Source organism: Gossypium hirsutum, chromosome D01, assembly GCF_007990345.1.
Source record: "Gossypium hirsutum isolate 1008001.06 chromosome D01, Gossypium_hirsutum_v2.1, whole genome shotgun sequence".
Lineage (NCBI taxonomy): Eukaryota > Viridiplantae > Streptophyta > Magnoliopsida > Malvales > Malvaceae > Gossypium > Gossypium hirsutum.
This window is the reverse complement of record NC_053437.1, coordinates 49514314-49533392: the sequence shown is the minus strand read 5'-3', so window position 1 is coordinate 49533392 and position 19079 is coordinate 49514314. Positions and strand designations below refer to the sequence as shown.

Genomic DNA, 19079 nt, shown 5'->3' with positions numbered 1-19079 from the left:
GAGAAAGAATTGATTACATATCTAGGGTTAGTAAACCTTAGGTACGACACAAGTAGTTTACTCAAAATTGCTGAAAATTTAAAAAAAAATTGAAAAGGGAAGTAAGCACTCAAATTTGGGTCTCTCTCGAGAGATTTTAACACTTAACCATTAAATCTATAACTCATTTCTTGTTTAATTTTAATTCTTAATTGTATATATTTCGAGGTATGACAATAAATATTTAACTTTACTTAAATCAAGTATCGAGCTCCAAATTTTAAGTACAACTCAAATTCAAACTTAAACTCAGAGCACTAACCCATATAATTAATGAAGTTCCAATCTCCAAACCGGAAACATTTAAACTTTCCTATGTTAAAATAAAATTTCTACTTAATTTACCAACCAATTGTCGCCACGGTTGGCTGCCCATTGCAACCTCATTTAAACTCCTCTTTGTAAAACCAACAACTTCTCACTCCCTACCTTACTCTGCTTGCCGCCCAACCAATGAGAGGGGGCCTCCATTTATGATCTTAACATCACCACCGCTTATTCCCACATCAGGTGTGACATATCAACGCTCCACAGACAATCCTCTCTTTCCATTCAACTGCACATCATTAATACTAAACCCTAAAATTTCAGTCTTCCATAAATATACGCATTCATATGTAGTTCCAAGATATTTTTGTGTGAAGAAGACTCTGAACTCAAACAATGGGAAAGGGTTGGGCAGTGAAGGTGATGATGATGAGTTTGGTGGTGGTGGTTGGTGCGGGTGATGAGAGTGGTTTAGCCAAAGAGTGCAGCAAAGATGTACAGAGCGCGATGACTTGCTTGAGCTTTGCGCAAGGGAAGATGGAGAAACCTTCAAAGGAGTGTTGCAGTTCGGTTTCGAGTATAAAAGAAGAAGAACCAAAGTGTTTGTGTTATATTCTTCAGCAGACCCAGGCATCCGGGGCTCAGAATCTTAAGAGCTTAGGCGTTCAGCAAGATAAGCTTCTTCAACTTCCTTCTGCTTGCCAGTTGAAGAACGCTAGCGTCACTGACTGCCCAAGTAAGTAGTAACCTCTCTTTTCTCTCCTTTTGCTTTGATATGTAATAAAATTAATGCATGTTGTGTTTGGAATGAATGAATAGAGCTTCTTGGATTAGCACCAAACTCACCAGACGCGGCTATATTTACAAATTCTTCCTCAACACCGACGACGCCATCCACCGGGACACCGTCAAGTGCTTCAGAGAATGCTGATAATAACTCCAGTGGAACAAAGCTAGAAACTGCTCACTTGGTTGGTTTCACGATACTGGTTGCATCGGCATCATTTTTGTATGCACTCCCACCGGGATTGGCTTCCCTGTTTTAGGGGGTGTGCATGCATGGGATGGGAGTGAACTAAAAATGCTTGAAATTCCTTTTGTTTTCGTGTTTTGTTTCAGCTGCACCTGCAACATGATTTTACCATTCTTGTACTTTCTTAGCTTCAATCATCATATTTAGGGGAGATGTTAACTCTAGGTACTTGTTTCATGATTTTTTTTTAATAATAATTCAACTTGGGTGATTGTTTGAATATTCTGATACTTAGTATATTAGTACAGATTCTGTGATTTACGTTGGTTAATTATTTCCGGATTAATATGTTCTAAATCTCTATTTTTATATATATATATATAGATTGAATGAATGTAAAAACATATGTCATCCGTGATTGAGAAAGAAAAGAAAATGGATATCAACTATAGCATTTTGTTGGATTTTACTATGATTTTCATAAATTAAAATGGGTTTTAGTTCAATTTATTAATTTATAATAAATTCGTAATCTTTTAGATAAATTATACCCAATCACTCAACTATCATAAATTTTCATTTTAATAAAAAAAAATTACCCACTATGGGTATATTAGCCGATGGAATTCCAACGTGGTTGGTCAGATCATATTTTTTATTTTCTATTTGGGATTTGTATAATATACATCTCTTTTTCTTTTTTGTTTTTGCTAATTTTAGTCACAACATTTTACTATAAATTACTCTAAACCCTAGTCGCCGTTAGATCTACTGCCACCGTCGGAGTGTCAATCGGAGATCACCGATCTATAGACTTCTCTCCCTATGGTTTAGATTTCCTCGAAAGATGCCCGAAACCTTCGAAAACCCAAGAAAATGTTCGAAGCCAAAAATGTAAGTCGGCCGCCGGCAGCTGTCTGGTTGGCTTGGTTCCGAAGTATGTTGCTCCTTTTGGTCGGAGCTACTCTTTCACTGTTCAGATCGTCAAACCACCTCCTACATCTTGCTATTCGAACTTAAGATGCTTCATCTGTTTTTGCTTGTTTATTTCGTTTCTGACCTTTTTGGGGTTTTCAGTTTATGATTTGGGGCTTCCAAACCAAGGAGCTTCTTAGGTTTTTTTTTTTCTTTGGTTGTTGGCTAATTTAGGTTTGGGTCTGCAAGTTGTTTGGGTAGAAGAATTATTAGGTTTTTTTAGTTGGGATGGTGGAGTATGGCAGTGGTTGACTTTAGGTGTAGAGTATGATAATAGTTTTGAAGATGGAAATTGAGGGTTGAGGCAAGATTGAATGAGAGCGGAATGGTGGGTGTTGAAGGTGAAGCTGAGGGTGATTAATGGTGGAGGAACGACTATGGAGGCAGTGTGGCGAGGTTGAGTATTCGACATAATACATACTTATCTAGCTAAGCTAGGTATCTGAGAGTAAACCCTCTCTTTATTTATTTTATTTTGTATTTTTGTCTTTTTATAATTTATAATTGTCTTCAAATTTTGTATTTGTTAGCTGCGTGTACTCGGAGGACGGTGGAAAATTAAAAAAAAAACGATTTGGTGGGAAAAAAAAACAGATCTGGCCAGCCCGTTGGGATTCCGTTAGTCAATAGAATCACAGTGACCAAAATGAAAACAAAACTAAACATGGGTGTTAAATTGTAAACTTCTTTTTTGGTTGCAATTTACCCGTTAAAATCGACCTTGATGAAATTGGATTTGGGTCTACCCAATGACTTTGATATTCGGCTCAATTCTTGAAAATTAAAACTAACCATAACGTTTTCAAAACTAATTCAAACCCAACCATTATCATACGATTTCGAGGCTGAAATTAGGCCTGTGAAGCCAGAAAACTGAACAGTGAACACACTTACAAGAACTGCCTCACATGCCGATACCACAAAGACACCACCTCTACACATGATTTAAGGCATTAAAAATATATTGCTATACTCGTAATTTTACCAATAATCTGTTCTGAACCTATACATACCGCATTCCATTCCCAGAGTGCAAACTACAATTACCATACCCATTTTGGAGTGTTGGGACCTTTTCTACCAATTTTTTATTTTCTATTATATTTTCCTTTATAACTAACGCAGCAAGTTAAACATTTGAAGAAAGAAAAAGAGCAAAGGACTGGAGGAGAAGCCCACCCAAGTCCAGTCTATAATCCTATCCTAGTACCCACCATCCACACACACAAAGACAGACAGGCTCCTAGAGAATTAGAGAAAGGACAAATGAACTAGACTTCCAACCTTTTCATACAACTTCACCATTTCTCCTTGTAAGTTTCCTTTGCTTTTTGTAAAGAATAAAATTAGTTAGATATATTAGCTGAGGTATATATACTGTATACATACGATATAAAGTTATGAACCAAGTCTATCTTATGGACTGCTGCAGAATATGTCTATCTAATCTAAACAAATAAAACCCATAAACCAAGATAACCCAAACTAGGTGCCTTCTCAAAACTTGTGAGGCAGGAAATAATAAAGAAACAAACACGAGATCAACGTAAGAGGTGACATTGGTTGGATTTAAATCCACTTTTCATAATATGCATATAAAGGTATAAACTGTAATTCCCTACCCATCATATCTGTTTCCTTGTTGGCCAAATTTGTAGTTGCACCTATCTAACATGGCCTCCACAGGCAGCAGAGAGCACCTTTCCAGTTCCTCCGCCTGCTTTCTCATTCTCGTTTAACAAAAGAACTTCTGCAAAGCTCTTGGACATTTTCTTCACGATATCATTAGGGAGTGAGACGAGGTTTGATGCTTCACACACTAAATCATCGGAAGCCACTAGGCTGGTTAGCTGCCTGGCCTTCCTTTCCTGCATTGCTTTTTGCCGCTCTTCGTAGAAATAAAAGTCATCAAGGATTGAAGAATGACTTTCATAATTCTTGAAAATGTTTATCATCTCAATGCCCTGTTCAAACTCCACCTGCAAATATTATTTGATGCAGCAGCTTCAGATACCATTCAATCGCGTTGCAATGAAAGACAAGAAAGATTATACCTTACTTGATGTAACCACACTCAGACAAAATAAGTATAATGGTGCAGAAACTGGATTCATAGGAAGGACGCATCATCAGGTCTTACATATCAGCAAAGCATGTGCGATTTTGCTTGCATGCTCAATACCTCATTACATGACAAGTTGATGTTAATGCAATGCATGACAATTCACAAATTCAAATGGAAACAAGGTTGGTTATCTTCTAGCTCTGTAATGTACATTGTCTCTTTGAGTCTATCCAGTTATACATCTTACATTTCAACAAAAATCGTAAGTACACCCCAAGTATCTACTTCAGAAAAAAAAAAAAGAAGTGAGCACTGGAATTGTAGACTAGTTTCTTGTTGGCTTGGTCAAATAAGAATTCAATTATAGACTAAATCACCTCAGAAGCTCTAGTTAAAATAGCCACGATGACACTAATATATGAATGCAACCGGACACACCAAAAATCAGATCAGCAAGCAAAAGTGTACAGTGTCAACTTCAAATGCATCCTTACCTCTTGAGTATCTCTACTGTTAGTAACAGGCTTGTTGTCATTACTTTCGAGTAGAATGTGGCGGAACTGACTATTGGGGACATCTTTAATAATGTGCCACTTAACAGGGAATTGCCCAGACCACTTATTCTGAAGCCAATAATCCACACTTTTATCAAAGTCAACAGGTCCCACCATCTCAGCCACTCCACAAAACTGAGCGCTAGAATTGACCTGCATGCATAACATATGAACAACTAAGTTAATTTCATTTCCTCATTCGTGGTCTCTACCTACAAATAAACTAGAAGGAAAGTAAATTTATTACATACTAGGGATTTCAGCTAATAGTTCATAATCATTACCGCTTACTGAATTCTATCTATCAACTATTTTAGTAAGTTAAATTGAAGGGTTAATGTATTTTTTGGCCCCTGAACTTGACATTTTGGTCCAGTTTGGTACTGGTACTTCTTTTATCCACTTTGGCACCTGAACTTAGATTATGTAAAAGTATGATAATGTGGCACTATGAGATTGTGCACATCATCACCTGAAAATAAAAAATTTATATAAAATCTAAAAAGTAAAAAATTAAAAAACTTTCAGGTGATAACATGACACAATCTCATAGTGCCATGTCATCACTCTTACAAAATCCAAAATTGGGGACTAAACGGGAAAAGCTGTCAAGTTCAGGTAACAAAGTTGACAAAAATACAAGTATCAAAGTGGACCTATATCAAGTTTATGGACCAAAATTTACATTAACCCTAAATTAAATGACAGCATCATTTTTTGTTTTTCATTTTTCCTCTCCAACATCAGGAATTCAATATAAGGTAGATTACCGAAAATAAGAGAAAGACAGGGCATGTTCCTTGTATAGCTTTTGCCTCATGATAAGCAGTATCTAATTTTTTGTTGCCGATCGGAGTGCTAGCCCAGATACCATACTTAATGCTCTTGTGAACATTATCTTCACTATAAGATTTTATCACAAAGAACTTGGCACCCTCATAATCAGTGACAAAATTCTGTCGGTTGTAGGATCCATTGGTAATGCCATTAATTGTGCCATTCTTGCTGCTATCAACAATAAAACCTTTCGTAGTTATCTGTGTTTTCGGCTTAAATGCCCTAGGTCCCCTGTTACGCTCATTTAGTGTATCAAGCGTTACAGTACAACTGCAGGAGAAGTCATTGCAGCTCCCTCCTTGTCTTGCTTCAGCAAGCGTAGGCCAGTTATGACCACTTATTCCTAAACTATTAGTAGAGACACTACCATGACAAGAACGTTGATCACTTTGGCTACCACTGTAGCCTCTAGAGCTGGAGCTAGTACAACCAAACCCATTAAATGGTCCTTTTTGAAAAGAAACCTGCATGTGATTTAACTGTTAGGCAATAAACTAGAATCAATCAGTTGACAGTATCAATTTCACAGACAATGAACTAGAGACATCTCAGGATTACAATCTAATGATAAATCAAAGATGCAAACCAAAATCATGAAGTCACATTCTTGCACATAAAACACAATCATGTAATGGAATACAAGGATTAGCGAATTAGCTACCATTTGAGCTACAATTCCAAGAGGCACTAATATAAGTTCCTCAATCTTTTTGAGCTTGAATGGACGGAAAAAAAAAGAAGGTAAAAGCTTAAGCAGATGCCGCTCAGGAGAAATAATGCATGCTTTACACGATTTGATCCATTGAAGCTTAAGCAAATGCTGCTCAGGAGAAATGATGCATGACGCATGATTTACACATGTTCATCTGGGAACTCCAAAGTTCATGCTATCAACTTGATGTAAGTTCTTTCATTTCCTTTTGCCAGAAAGCAAATGACAAAAAGCTGAATTGAGATTTTAAGGCCAAAATGAAAAGCTGATCTTTTTCTAAGGTCACATGAAAGGTGAACCTATTTCAAGAATCTGAAATTAGCAACAACAAAATACATACCTGAAATTTAGAATAGAGTACCTATGCTTCTATTTTCAATTCAATGAAACTAATCAGATAAAAATATTCCATTTATAGACAGGCTACCCGCCTCTGCTGACTAGCATCTTGCAGGATTTACTTACCTGTTAGGGTCTTGGTTATCGATCCTACCATGATCATTTAGCAACTAGCCAATTTAAAAAGAGGAAATAGATGCCAAGGGTGGCAAAAACAAAATAGGACCAACAAAACCAAAGACCAATAAAGCTCTCTTTTTCTCGGGCACCACTGCCATGCCTCCTGACTTTCTCCACTCTCTACAGCCATGCTAGCACCTGACTTTTTTCTTCTCAACAAGTCAAAGCAGAGTCAGATGCTACCAAATACTGATAACTACAAGAATGGCAGAAAACTGAAATTGACGGCAGTTTACTGAAAAAACTCAATGGAGAACTTAAGGCTTCGTGTCTATATAATTACACAATATGATTAAGCATGAAACAATTTATTGCAAGAAAATATTAGAGAATGCAAAATCAACAGAGTTGTGTAGTAATGCTAGATGGTGAAAGAGAGAGAGAGGGAGGAGAGAAGATAGTGATATTGTTGGCTAGACTAAGATAGTTTAAGGTGGGGAGTGGTGCCTGTTTTGGTGAGAATAGAGTACTTGTGCCTTCAAAATTGCTTTGACCTTAAACATTTTTCTAGTTAAAATTGCTGGACAGGAGTTGAGCTTAGATTTGTGTTCCTTCCTTGATCACGTTAAAAGTTGGTATTTATACCAGCCAATTGCATTATTAATACAAGAACCACTTTCTATGGCAGGTGCCAATTAAGCCAACTTAAGAGTTGAATTAATCATACCAAGACTAAAGTTCAATGACCTCTTTAACACCTCCACTCCACCCCTAAAGAGAGAGAGAGAGGGGAGAAGCTCTATAACCATTCTTAGCTGCATGCCCGACTCCAATCATGATATAGCTTTTCCTTTTGCCAAAAATACTTGCTAGGAAATATGGAATTTATGTTTCCAAATTTTCAATGGCCATCTAAAATCTGAAAAATAAAAGAAAATAAAAAAGCTAGCTTCCCATCTACCTAAAATATGTGATAGGAAAAGAACTAACCATTGCAGGACCGTTTGAAGAAAACTCTAGTGAACCAACCCGTTTTGGAGAAGCTGGTGCATATGAGAGATGAAACAGAGAACTCTTCCCACTAAAAGGCTTTGACCAGTCTGAGCAGAATCCACCAACCGCAAAACCATCAGACCCTTGGTATGAAGAGCAAAGACTGCTGGAGCTTCCAAAGAAGTTTCTTCCTCCATCAAATGATCCTAACTGAGGAAGGTAATTGGTTCTCAGCCCAAATCTTTTTCCAACCACTTGTTGCTCAATATTTACAGGACACTCTAAATGAGAAAACTGGGCCTTTGAAGTAACATGTGGAATATTTCGGGGAACTGATGGATGGTGATAAGATGAATCTATGGTGATGAAATGCCTTGCATTGGACAGCCCGATAGGATCCCCAACAGGAGGCAGATAAGATGAAACCGGAGCATAAGCTCTTTGTTGCATTTGTGGACTATGCCCAAAACCATGAAACCCAAGAGATGCAGTTTCATTGTAGATGTCCTGGGTAAGGTAAACAAAAGTAACGCCTTTGTAAGACATATTCATAGAAGGAAAGAAAATAACAAATAGTAATAATAGTAAATGAAACAAATAGTAATTATCGTAAATGATTGGAAAAGATAGTAGGTTTACACACATGAAAACCATTGTCCAAACCCTCAGCATTAACATATGGAAGCAATGAACCCTGTTTATGAGCTGCATTCCAAAAGCATAGAGAAAACTTCATGAGTAATGAGCAAAGTAAGAAAGAGCATTATGTGCCATACAAAAAGCTTATTCTGCCAGCCACAACCGTGCTAACTAGCTGCCTAAGCAACCGTAGCCCATAAAATTGCATGTCATACCTCACATCCAATTTAGAATCACCTTCAGTGGAATCTAAAAAAGGAAAAAAAATTATTGTTTCTTAAAAACAAAGCCATTTTATTCTACATACTAACAGGAAAAACATCAACCTCAAACATTAAAAATGATATGCAACTATTAACATAAGTCCAATATAGGCTTGGAGATAATTTGATAAAACTTCTATTCAATCATAAGCCAACATGGAAAAATTCTGTAAATCAAAGATCAGTTATTGATACTACAAAGGAACCACAATGTAATCATACAAAGAAGTTCTTCTGCCGTAAGGTTTGTAGATTCTATCTTCAAATACCACCGCTATGTTCACCACATCGAATAGATTAGAAGTCAAATATTGAATCTTTTTAATTCCACTTTGACCAGAAAGTGGAAAAAAATATTTACGAGATGAATTGCTTACCGCAAAATAAGTTACCCTTCCAATCAGCACAAGAATGAATATCAATTCCCTAAGAAATATCCAAGTTGTAAACCTTATACTGATACACCGTTAATCCTAGGTTTCTACATATATTTTAACATACATGAAATCAGAAACTAGGTTAACAGAAACAAGACAAAGTTTCATATGACAAATGCAGAGGAACTAACCTTCTTGATGGAACTGTGCCTCAGGAGAATAGGCATTGGGCAAATAGGTTGTCTTGGACTCAACAACAGATGGCATGAATCCCGACTGATGGGATGAACCATCCCTCAAGGAACCAACAGTTACCAAATCCTGTGCAAATAAATGAACAAATAACAACATCCTAAGTAATGATCAATTACAGAGCGCAGCGGTTTAAAACAATGGCTATATCAATCTAATCAAGGCAACCAACAAAATGAAGCAATGCAAGCAACAATATACCTTATTAGTCAAAGCGTTCGGGTTAGCAAGGATGTTGCTATCCAGAACCATAACGTTGAAAACCTCTGCCGAGTCTAGAATTCGAAAACCATTGTCAAAATCTTCGATTAAGCAACAAATATTGAACAATAATGTGCAGCATGTAAGTAAACAAGTACGTCAAACATTGAAAACATAAACACATAAGAATAGATCATAACTGTCGAACAAACATGGTTAGGCGATGATACTATTTGTTGCCAAACATTAATTATGTCCACGATCATCTCCAATAATATCCTTTAAACAAATAAAAGAAACCAGCAGAACAATCTCGCAGTAGATTCCACATTTCTCATTCGATGCTTCCATAAAATCAAACAAGAACACATCAAAAAAAACCAAAGAGCTATATTGAAAATTTACAGCCTAAAAAAGAAGACATAAATCATATATCATATTTCAATTTTTGTTTGTTGGTTTACGGAGATTATGATTCAACGGCGACGTACCAGTAGAGGTCAATCGATCAGAAGTTTGGTGAGCCATTAGCATAAATTATAGACGAACAAAATGTAAGTTTTAATAATAATAATAATAATAATAATAACGAATTGAAAGATAAGTTTTGGTTTGATGAAATATTTTGGGTTGGAGATCGAGATTCGAGAGAGCAGGGGCTCTGGAAAGGAAGCTTATTTGGGGGGGGTGTTAATTTGGTGAAGAGTTGTTGTGTTAAGAAGCAGAGAGAAGCGGGGGCATTGGGAGTGATGAAGGAGAGGGGAAGGGAAGGGGAAGGGAAGGAAATATCTGCGGGTACCGAAGAGTTGGCAAAACACCACTCGTCCACCTGCTCCCCCCTACCATAGCAGTTTTTCGCTTATGTCACTTTACGTTACTCCAATTTTTTCCCTTCATATTCCTTTTTTCTATTTACTCAAATAATATAATTGTAATACCCAATTTTACCAAGGGCTCATTAAAACAATAAAAACCAAAAAAATAATAATAAAGTTCAATAGTCCAATATAAATTACAAACTCAGAATACAGTGCCCGAATTACAAACTGGCCTATATGGCCCAAACTCAAAATAAATAGAGGCCCAAAATTAACCCCAGGCCCAAAGCAATTTCAGAAACCTTAGAGTTCTAGGGTAAACTTCGCCCGCCGCAACCATGCCCCCGAATCTCCACGCGATCTTCATACCTGCACATCAAGAAGGGAAATAGCAGTATATGGAAAGAAAAAAGATTGCGAATCAAAGAAAATGGATTAGATTTATTTATGATATTGTAATTTTGGCTAAAAAAAAGCCATTGTAACACTGCACCAGGGGGATTTTTCAGAAATAAAATAAAAAAAGCTATTACTTTCGCAACAAAAAGAGCAAAGAATCGATCAAAGGTTGTTACTTACAGTTTTTATTTATTTTCTACTGTTATATTTATTTTTTTATCATTTATATACATACGAATAAAATAAATAAGAGAAAAGGGAGAAATAACCTGTGTTTTGAGCCCAAATCGCCGTGAACGGCCGAGGAAGTCGTCTCCGAGGAAAGACGATCGGAAACTGAAAGGTTTTTTGGGCTTTTGAGGGTTTTACGCTTACCTTTTGGAGATTTTTAACCCAGATTTGGGCTTAGAGGAGCCTAAGGAATCGAATAGGGGATTTTCCCCTTTTTCGGCCACCGTAGACGGCGGTGCCGGCGCCGAAGATAGGCGGCCGACGCGATGGCCGGTGACCGACCGATGACCGGGCCTTAGGCCGGTGCCCGAAGGAAAGGGGAAAGGTTGAGAGCTTTTTTAGTTTTTTTTAAAAACAGAAAGGGAAAAATGAAATTTTTAGGTTTTTTTTACTTAAATAGTCTCGTGAAACGATGCCGTTTCACCAGGCCTCCCCAAATGCCAAAACGACGTCGTTTTGGGGGGTCGACCCGACCCGGCCTAGGATCCGTGTGTTTTTGAGCGGAGGGGTAAATTGCGCTTTTAGCCCCTACGCCTTTTTGATATTTTACAATTAAGTTTTTTTTATTTTTTTAATTCGTCCTTTAATTTATTTTCAATTTCAATTTGGCCCTACTGGAACGACATCGTTTTAGAGGAGAAGGGAAAACTTGCCTTCCAGCCCCTCTATGTAATTCGCGTGTTCGATTTAGTCCTTTTGGCTCTATTTATTTGCGAATTTACCCCAAAATTTTGAATTCCAGTTCAATTTAGTTTTTTTTATTTATTATTATTAATTATTTCTAGTAATGTAATTATTATTTTTTCATTTATTTATTTTTTCCTTTTTTTCCTAACAAATATTCTTTTATATAAAAACATGTGTATATCTATGTTTTTTTGTATTTCCGAAAATGCTTAAATACCTATTTATTTTAACATGTATTTTATAATTTATATGTATATACATATTTTCCTACTTTTCTCTATTTTCACAAATGCATTATGTATTTTGTTTATATAAATCTTTTATAATCTAATTTTTATATATAAATTCATGTGTATTTTTCATAGTTTAATGTGTATATCATGTGCCTTTTATTTTTTTTGCTATTTATTTGTGTTTTCATTTATATTATTTTGCTCGTTTATGTGATACTTTGCATGTCATTGTTTATTTTTTTATGTATATTAGTTTTATTTATTTATTTGTATGCATTATTTCTATGCCATTGTAATATTTATTATTGCATTGTATATTTAATGTAGCATCACATCATTTTTTTTTAACTCGATTTCAAACTTTTCAAAATTGAAATAATGCTTGTATTTAGGATTTTCAAGGAAATTTAGCCCTAACGTATTGGGTTCCGATTTTATTCGTTAAATCTAACAATCTAGCATTTCTCTTTAATCAAAAAATAAGAACTCATTACTGGGAATTCAACACGTTGTGTCCTAACGTATTGGATGTGACGCATTGATTTCTCGAAATGAAGACTTTTTCTAAAAAATGATAAAGGAAATATTCCAAGTTTGGGATTTTGGAGGAATTGTGCCCTAACGTATTGGGTCGCGATTTCTTAAATCTTGAATAAATGGATATTCTTTTAAATTTTTATTACACGAGTATTCTGGCCTAATTCATTTTTGAGCAAATTAGAATGTCGTGCCCTAACGCATTGGGTGTGACATTTTCTTTCTCTGAAATGATAAGGGTCTTAATACGTAACTTTTTTTAAGTTTTTGCTAAGGATTATATATTTTCAAATTTTCGACATTAAGACATTAATTAATTAACTAGGTACCAATTTTTGGGCGTTATGAGGGTGCTAATCCTTCCTCATATGTAACTGACTCTCGGACTCATTTTTTATAAAATTCGTAGACCAAAGTCGTTTTTAGGTGACCCAATCACACCTTAATAAAAGATTGGTGGCGACTCCAAATTTTTATCGACAACCAATTTTTGTTTTTTTTCCAAAAATAAAAAAATAGTTTCGACAGCTTGGCGAGTCCACTGAGGATATTTTTAGAAAAAAATAATAAGAGAGTCGAGCCACAAAGTTGATTAATTTTTGTCTTATAGTCGAAAAAATAAAATTCGTTTTACAAATCCTCTTGCATTCATGCTTAATTGATTTAAGTACTTTAAATTATTTTGCATTGTACATTACATGTACTGGATAATTTTACCCTCTAAGTTGGAGTGAGAAACTATTCCTTCGTGAGGTTTTCACCTTCGTATAGGATAGTGGATCACTTTCGAGATACATCGGTACCTATGCCTTCGTGAGATTTTCATCTCCGTATAGTCATAGGGAAAATGTGTCCCCCTGAACTAAACTTGATCTATATGAGCCTATAATGGGTGAAGATCGAGGAATCTGCTGGTTCGGGTACCTTTACTTTAGAGCCGAACCGTATATAATGAGCCTCAGGAACTTGCCTTAGGTAGAACCACACTAAACCCTAGTAGATGTCCTAATAGACGTTTTATTCTTCTTTGATTATATGCTTATATTTGATACTGACTTTCGTGTTTTATTTTGATTGCATGACATGGAATTTCATTTCATCATAAAAGGCGTCAGTCCATATTCAGTTGCTAGATAGAAAGCTTGTCATGGAAAAAGGGTTTCTTGATAAAGTGGAGGACAATACGGCTGTCTGAACTTGGTTTGAAACAACACAGTGATATAAAGGTGATAGCATGGCCGATGGGTATGTATCGGAATTATGGGATTTTACTCGTATCAGTGTAACTCAAAACAATTTGCAAAAGTTGAAGAAAATCTGGGATCAGTGGAATAATGAGGTTAGACAGTTATTTTATGATAATTATGGGGATTTGTCTTATTTGCTTGATGTGAAGGTAGACAAGCATTTGTTTCGAGCCCTCGCCCAGTTTTGGAATCCTGTTTACAGCTACTTCACGTTTGGGAAGGTCGATTTGGTGCCTACGATAGAAGAATATGTGGTTTTACTCCGATGTTCAAAGTCTCAAGTGGATAGGGTTTACTCGAGAGTGGTAAATGTGCCAACCTTTTCAAAGAAGCTGATGGGCATAACAGGGATGAGTGAGCAGTGGGTTGCTGCACGGATTAAGCAAAAGGGGGATAATAAATGCGTTCCTTGGAGAAGTTTGAAATATGCAATTCTAACGCACCCAGAAGTGAGAAAGAGGTTAGATGTCTTTGCTTTAAGTATATACGGCTTGGTTGTCTTCCCCAAGGCCTTAGGGCATGTGGATGAAGTAGTCACCGATTTATTTGACCGGCTTGATAAGAAGGTTACACCAATTCCGGTAATTTTGGCAGAAACCTTCAGGTCATTGAGTGTATACCGGAAAACAGGTGAGGGCAGATTTATTGGATATGCACAGCTTCTATGGTTTCACAGTCACTTTTGGAAGGTGGATAATGTTTCGTATCGGGTTTTCTCTGAAAATTATTCACTACTAAAGGAGATAGTAGCTACGCCGAGGAGAGACGACATTTCGGAGGAGAAGTGGATGGCAATTCTTGAAAATATTCAGGAGGAAGACGTTGAGTGGAGAGCTCCTTGGTTGCTTCCAGATGAGATCCTGTATAGGTGTGGTAATTTCGATTGGGTTCCACTACTTGGGATTTGGGGAGATATTGGATATGCCCCATTATTGGTGCTGAGACAATATAGGACAAGACAATTTATACTTGCGACCCAAGGGATAGCTGAGTGTGAATTTTCGTACAAAGATGATGGTTATAGAAAGAAGATTCAAGAGATGTCTAACGCGTGGAAACAGATTCACCGAATGAAAGGGTTAGCTGTGGGTCCGATGACAACTCCTGAGTATAATGAATGATGGGGTAAGAGAATCAACAACAGTATACCCAAGGTAAGTCAGGAAGGTCGCCAGCCAATAGAGGAACATTTGCGAGTTATCCCTTCTAAGTTGGAAATCATAAGACAAGATTTTGAGAGAAGAAATGCGGATTTAGAAAAGAAGATAGAGCAAATGGAGGAGGAAAAGATGAACTTGAGATTGGATATAGATGTTCAGAAGCTTGAAACTGAGAAATTAAGGAAAGAGAAAAACAAGGTTGAGAAGGAGCTGGGTAGTCTGAAAACGGATTATAAAAAGTTGCGTTTGTTAATGAGAACTATCGGGCTGGGAAAAACGTTAGAACAGTGGCGAGCAGAAATTCGAGAAGAAAAGGACAAAGCCGATAGATGGGAACAGAAATTCCAAGAGATGCAGAGGTGAAACGAGGCTTTAGAAAAGAGTTTTTTAGAAAGGCAAAAGGAAAAGGGCGAGTTAAAGGATAGGGTGATCGTGTTGGAAGGATCTCTTCGTCAGTATCGAAATCGAAATTCCGCAATAGAGTTGAAAGCAAGCTTGAGAAAGATTGAAGAAATGAAGAAAAGAATCGAAGAGCTAGAAACGGCGCTGCAAAATGGTGAGATCCAGATCAAGCACTTGAAAGCAAATGAAAGCCGTAATAATGAACAGCTCCGCTACTTTCAAAGTCAAGTTAGGAACAGAGATCATCTTACGGAAGAAGTCGTGGTCCAGATTCGAGAAGTAGCCAATCACATATAGACTTTAGCAGTACAGGCTGACATATCGAGTGTGAAGTATGAATTAGAATCGGATCGGGGGCAAGAATTAGCTTCGTTACTTAGAAAGATTAGAGTTCTGGGTACTAGGGCAAAGTCTTATTTGTAATTCAGTTTATGTAAAGAAATTTAATTTCTAGTAAAGTTTTCTTAAATGAAATTGAATCAAAATGACGCCTTTTTTACATTCATTTCATGCATTGCATTACTTTATATGCATTTAAAAATATTAAAAGATTCTAATTAATTTAAATCACTCCTCAGTTAATCTGGAAACCAACCAGCCTACTAAACACCGCTATGGTACTCGATTAAAAACTAGGGACATGGATCTAAGGATGGAAAAGCTAGAACAGTTCCAAAAGGAAATGCAGAAGCAACTTCAACAGCAAAATGAATGAGCAGCAAAAAATGATAGACAAAATGATGGAATCTCAAGGGAGTATGATGGCTTAGTTAGCTCAATGGTTGAACAAGGGAACTGATAAAGGAAGAGGCTCTGTACTCAATGTTGAAGAAAGAGACAATGAGGGACCTGTCTATCCTCCAGACTTAACCTCCCAGCAAGTTGAAATATACCCGCGTAGGTCCTCTGTTACCATTAATCCTCAGCAATTTCAGGGCGACGCTGCAACGCTAATGAATCTTCAGGCAGGATCAGGCTCTAACCCTGGAGCTAACATTGTTAATCCTGCTATCCCTGATTTCGATGAGATGGCTGGAAAGGAGAAAATGAATGATGAGTTGCCAAAACAGTTAGAGGAAAAGTACAAATGGCTGGAAGAGAAATTTAGAGCGATGGAATGTGCGGAGAGCTACTATGGGATGGATGCTAAAGAATTGAGCCTGGTTCCAGATTTAGTAATCCCTTACAAGTTCAAAATGCCAGAGTTTGAGAAGTAAAATGGAACTAGTAGCCCCGAAGTTCATATTACCATGTTCTGCAGACGAATGACTGGTTATGTCAATAATAACCAACTCCTGATACATTGCTTCCAGGATAGCCTCACAGGGGCAGCATCTAAGTGGTACAATCGATTGAATCGTACCTAGATTAATTCATGGAGAGATCTAGCATAGGCGTTCATAAAGCAGTACAGCCATGCGACTGACATGGTACCTGATAGGATCACTCTGCAGAATATGAAAAAGAAACCCGGTGAAAGTTTTAGGCAATACGCACAGAGATGGAGGGAGGTTACCGTACAAGTTCAGCCATCTCTTCTAGAAAGAGAGATGACAATGCTTTTCGTTAACACATTGAAGGCCTCATTTATTACACATATGTTAGGAAGTGCTACTAAAAGCTTTTCTGACATAGTTATAAATGGCGAAATGATAGAAAATGCTATCAGAAGCAGAAGATAGATGCGGGAGAAAGTAGCAGAAGGTCAGCCTCGAAGAAGAAGGAAAATGAGGTCAACAATACAAGTTCATATTCAAAGACGATTACGGTGAATCAACCAGGAAAAGTGGCTGTTAACCAACAAGGATCATCAAAACGAGGATCCGACACAAGGAAAAATACGGAGAAGCTTCAATTTATGCCGATTTCGATGTCGTATAGGGAATTATATCAGAATCTATTCAATGCACACGTGGTTTCCCCTTACCACTTGAAACCTCTGTAGCCTCCGTACCCCAAGTGGTATGATGCAAACGTACAATACGATTATCACGCAGGAATCGTGGGGCATTCTATAGAACATTGTACGGCGTTCAAGAAGCTGGTGGAAAGACTCATAAGCATGGGTGTCGTTAAAGTGGATGATTCACCCAGTACAGAGAATCTATTACCTAATCACAATAAAAATGGAGTGAACATGATAGGAGGTAGCACGGGTAGGAAAATCAAGGGAAATATTGTAGAAGTAAAGATTCCTTTGAGATGGATCTAGAAGAAGATAGTAGAAATAGGGTTGCTTGTATTGAATTCGAAAAGAAGCTTTGAAGGGATAGAAAATTACTGTGAGTTCCATCATGAGGAAGGACATGAAATTCAAGAATGCACAGAATTCAGAGCCTTGGTTCAAGGCCTGATGGATAACAAGGAAATGGAGTTTTATGAAGAAGCTAAGGAGGAGGGAAGTATTTGCACATCCGAATCCACAAAGGTTCCAAGAGTAACTCAGCCTGTGGTCATCATCTCGCTACCAAGGAATGATGAAGTGAGAGCGCCAGTAATGCCAAGAATCATAATAAAGAAACATGCAACCTTTTCTTTCCAAGATAGTAGGAAGGTTCCGTGGAACTATGAGTGCAATACAACTGTCCCTGGAATAGAGACTACAAAGGACCAGGATGTGAGTGCTGGTCCAGAACATATGAAAGGAAGGGCCATAATAGTATAACAAGAGGGGAAAATAGCTAAGCCTGTGTTGTCTATCAACAAGCCAGTGAAGGAGGAAGAAGCCGTGGAATTCCTTAAATTTTTGAAGCACAGCTAGTATAATGTTGTCGAACAGTTGTATAAACAACCGGCTCGCATATCCGTACTAACCTTGCTCTTGAATTTAGAAGTACATCGAAGTACGTTGATGGGGATGCTAAATGACACATATGTGTCCAATGATATTTCTATCGGCAAGTTAGATCGGTTGGTCAATAATATCAGTGCTGATAATTTCATATTCTTCAATGATGATGAAATACCTCCTGGGGGCATGAGATCTACTAAAGCTTTGCATATCACCGCACGATGCAAGGGGCACATTTTACCAGGAGTATTGATTGACAATGGATCAGTTTTGAATGTGTTGCCATTATTCACACTCAACAGGCTTCCCATAGACAGTTCGCACATGAAAACATGCTAAAATATGGTGAGGGCGTTTGACGGTACAGAAAGAAAGGTCATGGGAAGAATTGAGATACCCCTACTGATTGGCCCAATAGTTTATGAGGTAGATTTTATTGTGATGGATATCAAACCTTCCTACAATTGTTTATTAGGAAGACCATGGATACATTTAGCGGGGGCAGTACCGTCATCATTACATCAGAAGCTGAAGTTAGTGTCAGAAGGTCAGATAGTGACAATAAACGTCGAAGAGGATATAATAGCAGTTGTATCTAATGAGATGCCGTACGTGGAGACTAATGATGAGTTAGTAGAATGCTCATTTCGATCTTTGTAGTTTGTAAATGCGGCATTTGCTCCTGAAGGAAGCAAAATTTTGGTGCCTAAATTATCCAAAACTACAGAGATGGGTTTGCAGTTGTTGGTAGGAAAATGAGCTTTACCTAGAAAAGGGCTGGGGAGATATCTTCAAGGGAGGATTGAGGTGCCAGTACTGAAAGGAAAGCAAGATCACTTTGGCTTAGGATACAAGCTAGACAGAGGACAGAGAAAGAAGGAGCTAGAAAAAAGACAGGAAAGAAGAAGGGCGCGTTTAAGTGGGAGGAAACCAAATGGGAACCAATGATAATTCCACACGTATCCAAA

At 37.3% G+C, this 19079-nt stretch overlaps 2 protein-coding genes across 5 annotated transcripts; one reads left to right on the top strand and one right to left on the bottom strand.

The window, feature by feature from the left end:
• Positions 1-468: 468 nt before the first annotated feature.
• On the top strand, positions 469-1559 carry LOC107922138 (non-specific lipid transfer protein GPI-anchored 1). The gene is made up of 2 exons (XM_016851999.2): positions 469-1042; positions 1126-1559. Exons 1-2 carry the CDS (start codon positions 703-705, stop codon positions 1350-1352), a joined length of 567 nt encoding a protein of 188 aa, XP_016707488.1. The 5' UTR covers positions 469-702; the 3' UTR covers positions 1353-1559.
• Positions 1560-3582: 2023 nt separating this feature from the next.
• LOC107922137 (YTH domain-containing protein ECT1) lies at positions 3583-10477 on the bottom strand. 4 transcript variants are annotated; one of them, XM_041087330.1, is made up of 10 exons: positions 10098-10453; positions 9807-9950; positions 9607-9680; positions 9345-9474; positions 9154-9202; positions 8518-8579; positions 7872-8381; positions 5644-6174; positions 4814-5026; positions 3583-4233 (listed from the first exon to the last, which is right to left on the bottom strand). In XM_041087330.1, the coding sequence occupies exons 4-10, from the start codon at positions 9444-9446 to the stop codon at positions 3919-3921; spliced, it is 1782 nt and encodes a 593-aa protein (XP_040943264.1). In that variant the 5' UTR covers positions 9447-9474; positions 9607-9680; positions 9807-9950; positions 10098-10453; the 3' UTR covers positions 3583-3918. The 4 variants fall into 4 exon arrangements, with proteins under 4 accessions (XP_040943264.1, XP_016707487.1, XP_016707486.1 ...); XM_016851998.2 differs by lacking the exon at positions 9154-9202; XM_016851997.2 differs by lacking the exons at positions 9154-9202; positions 9807-9950 and having other exon boundaries at positions 10098-10477.
• Positions 10478-19079: the final 8602 nt, after the last annotated feature.

What these genes read in the sequence shown, in the direction of transcription:
- LOC107922138 (XM_016851999.2), top strand. Translation starts at nt 703, where the DNA reads ATGGGAAAGGGTTGGGCAGTGAAGGTGATGATGATGAGTTTGGTGGTG. An exon ending in TAGCGTCACTGACTGCCCAA is followed by an intron (nt 1,043 to 1,125) that starts GTAAGTAGTAAC and finishes ATGAATGAATAG; the next exon opens with AGCTTCTTGGATTAGCACCA.
- LOC107922137 (XM_016851997.2), bottom strand. Translation starts at nt 10,140, where the DNA reads ATGCTAATGGCTCACCAAACTTCTGATCGATTGACCTCTACTG. An exon ending in GTTTGGACAATGGTTTTCAT is followed by an intron (nt 8,382 to 8,517) that starts GTGTGTAAACCT and finishes TACCTTACCCAG; the next exon opens with GACATCTACAATGAAACTGC. An exon ending in ACAGTAGAGATACTCAAGAG is followed by an intron (nt 4,234 to 4,813) that starts GTAAGGATGCAT and finishes TAATATTTGCAG; the next exon opens with GTGGAGTTTGAACAGGGCAT.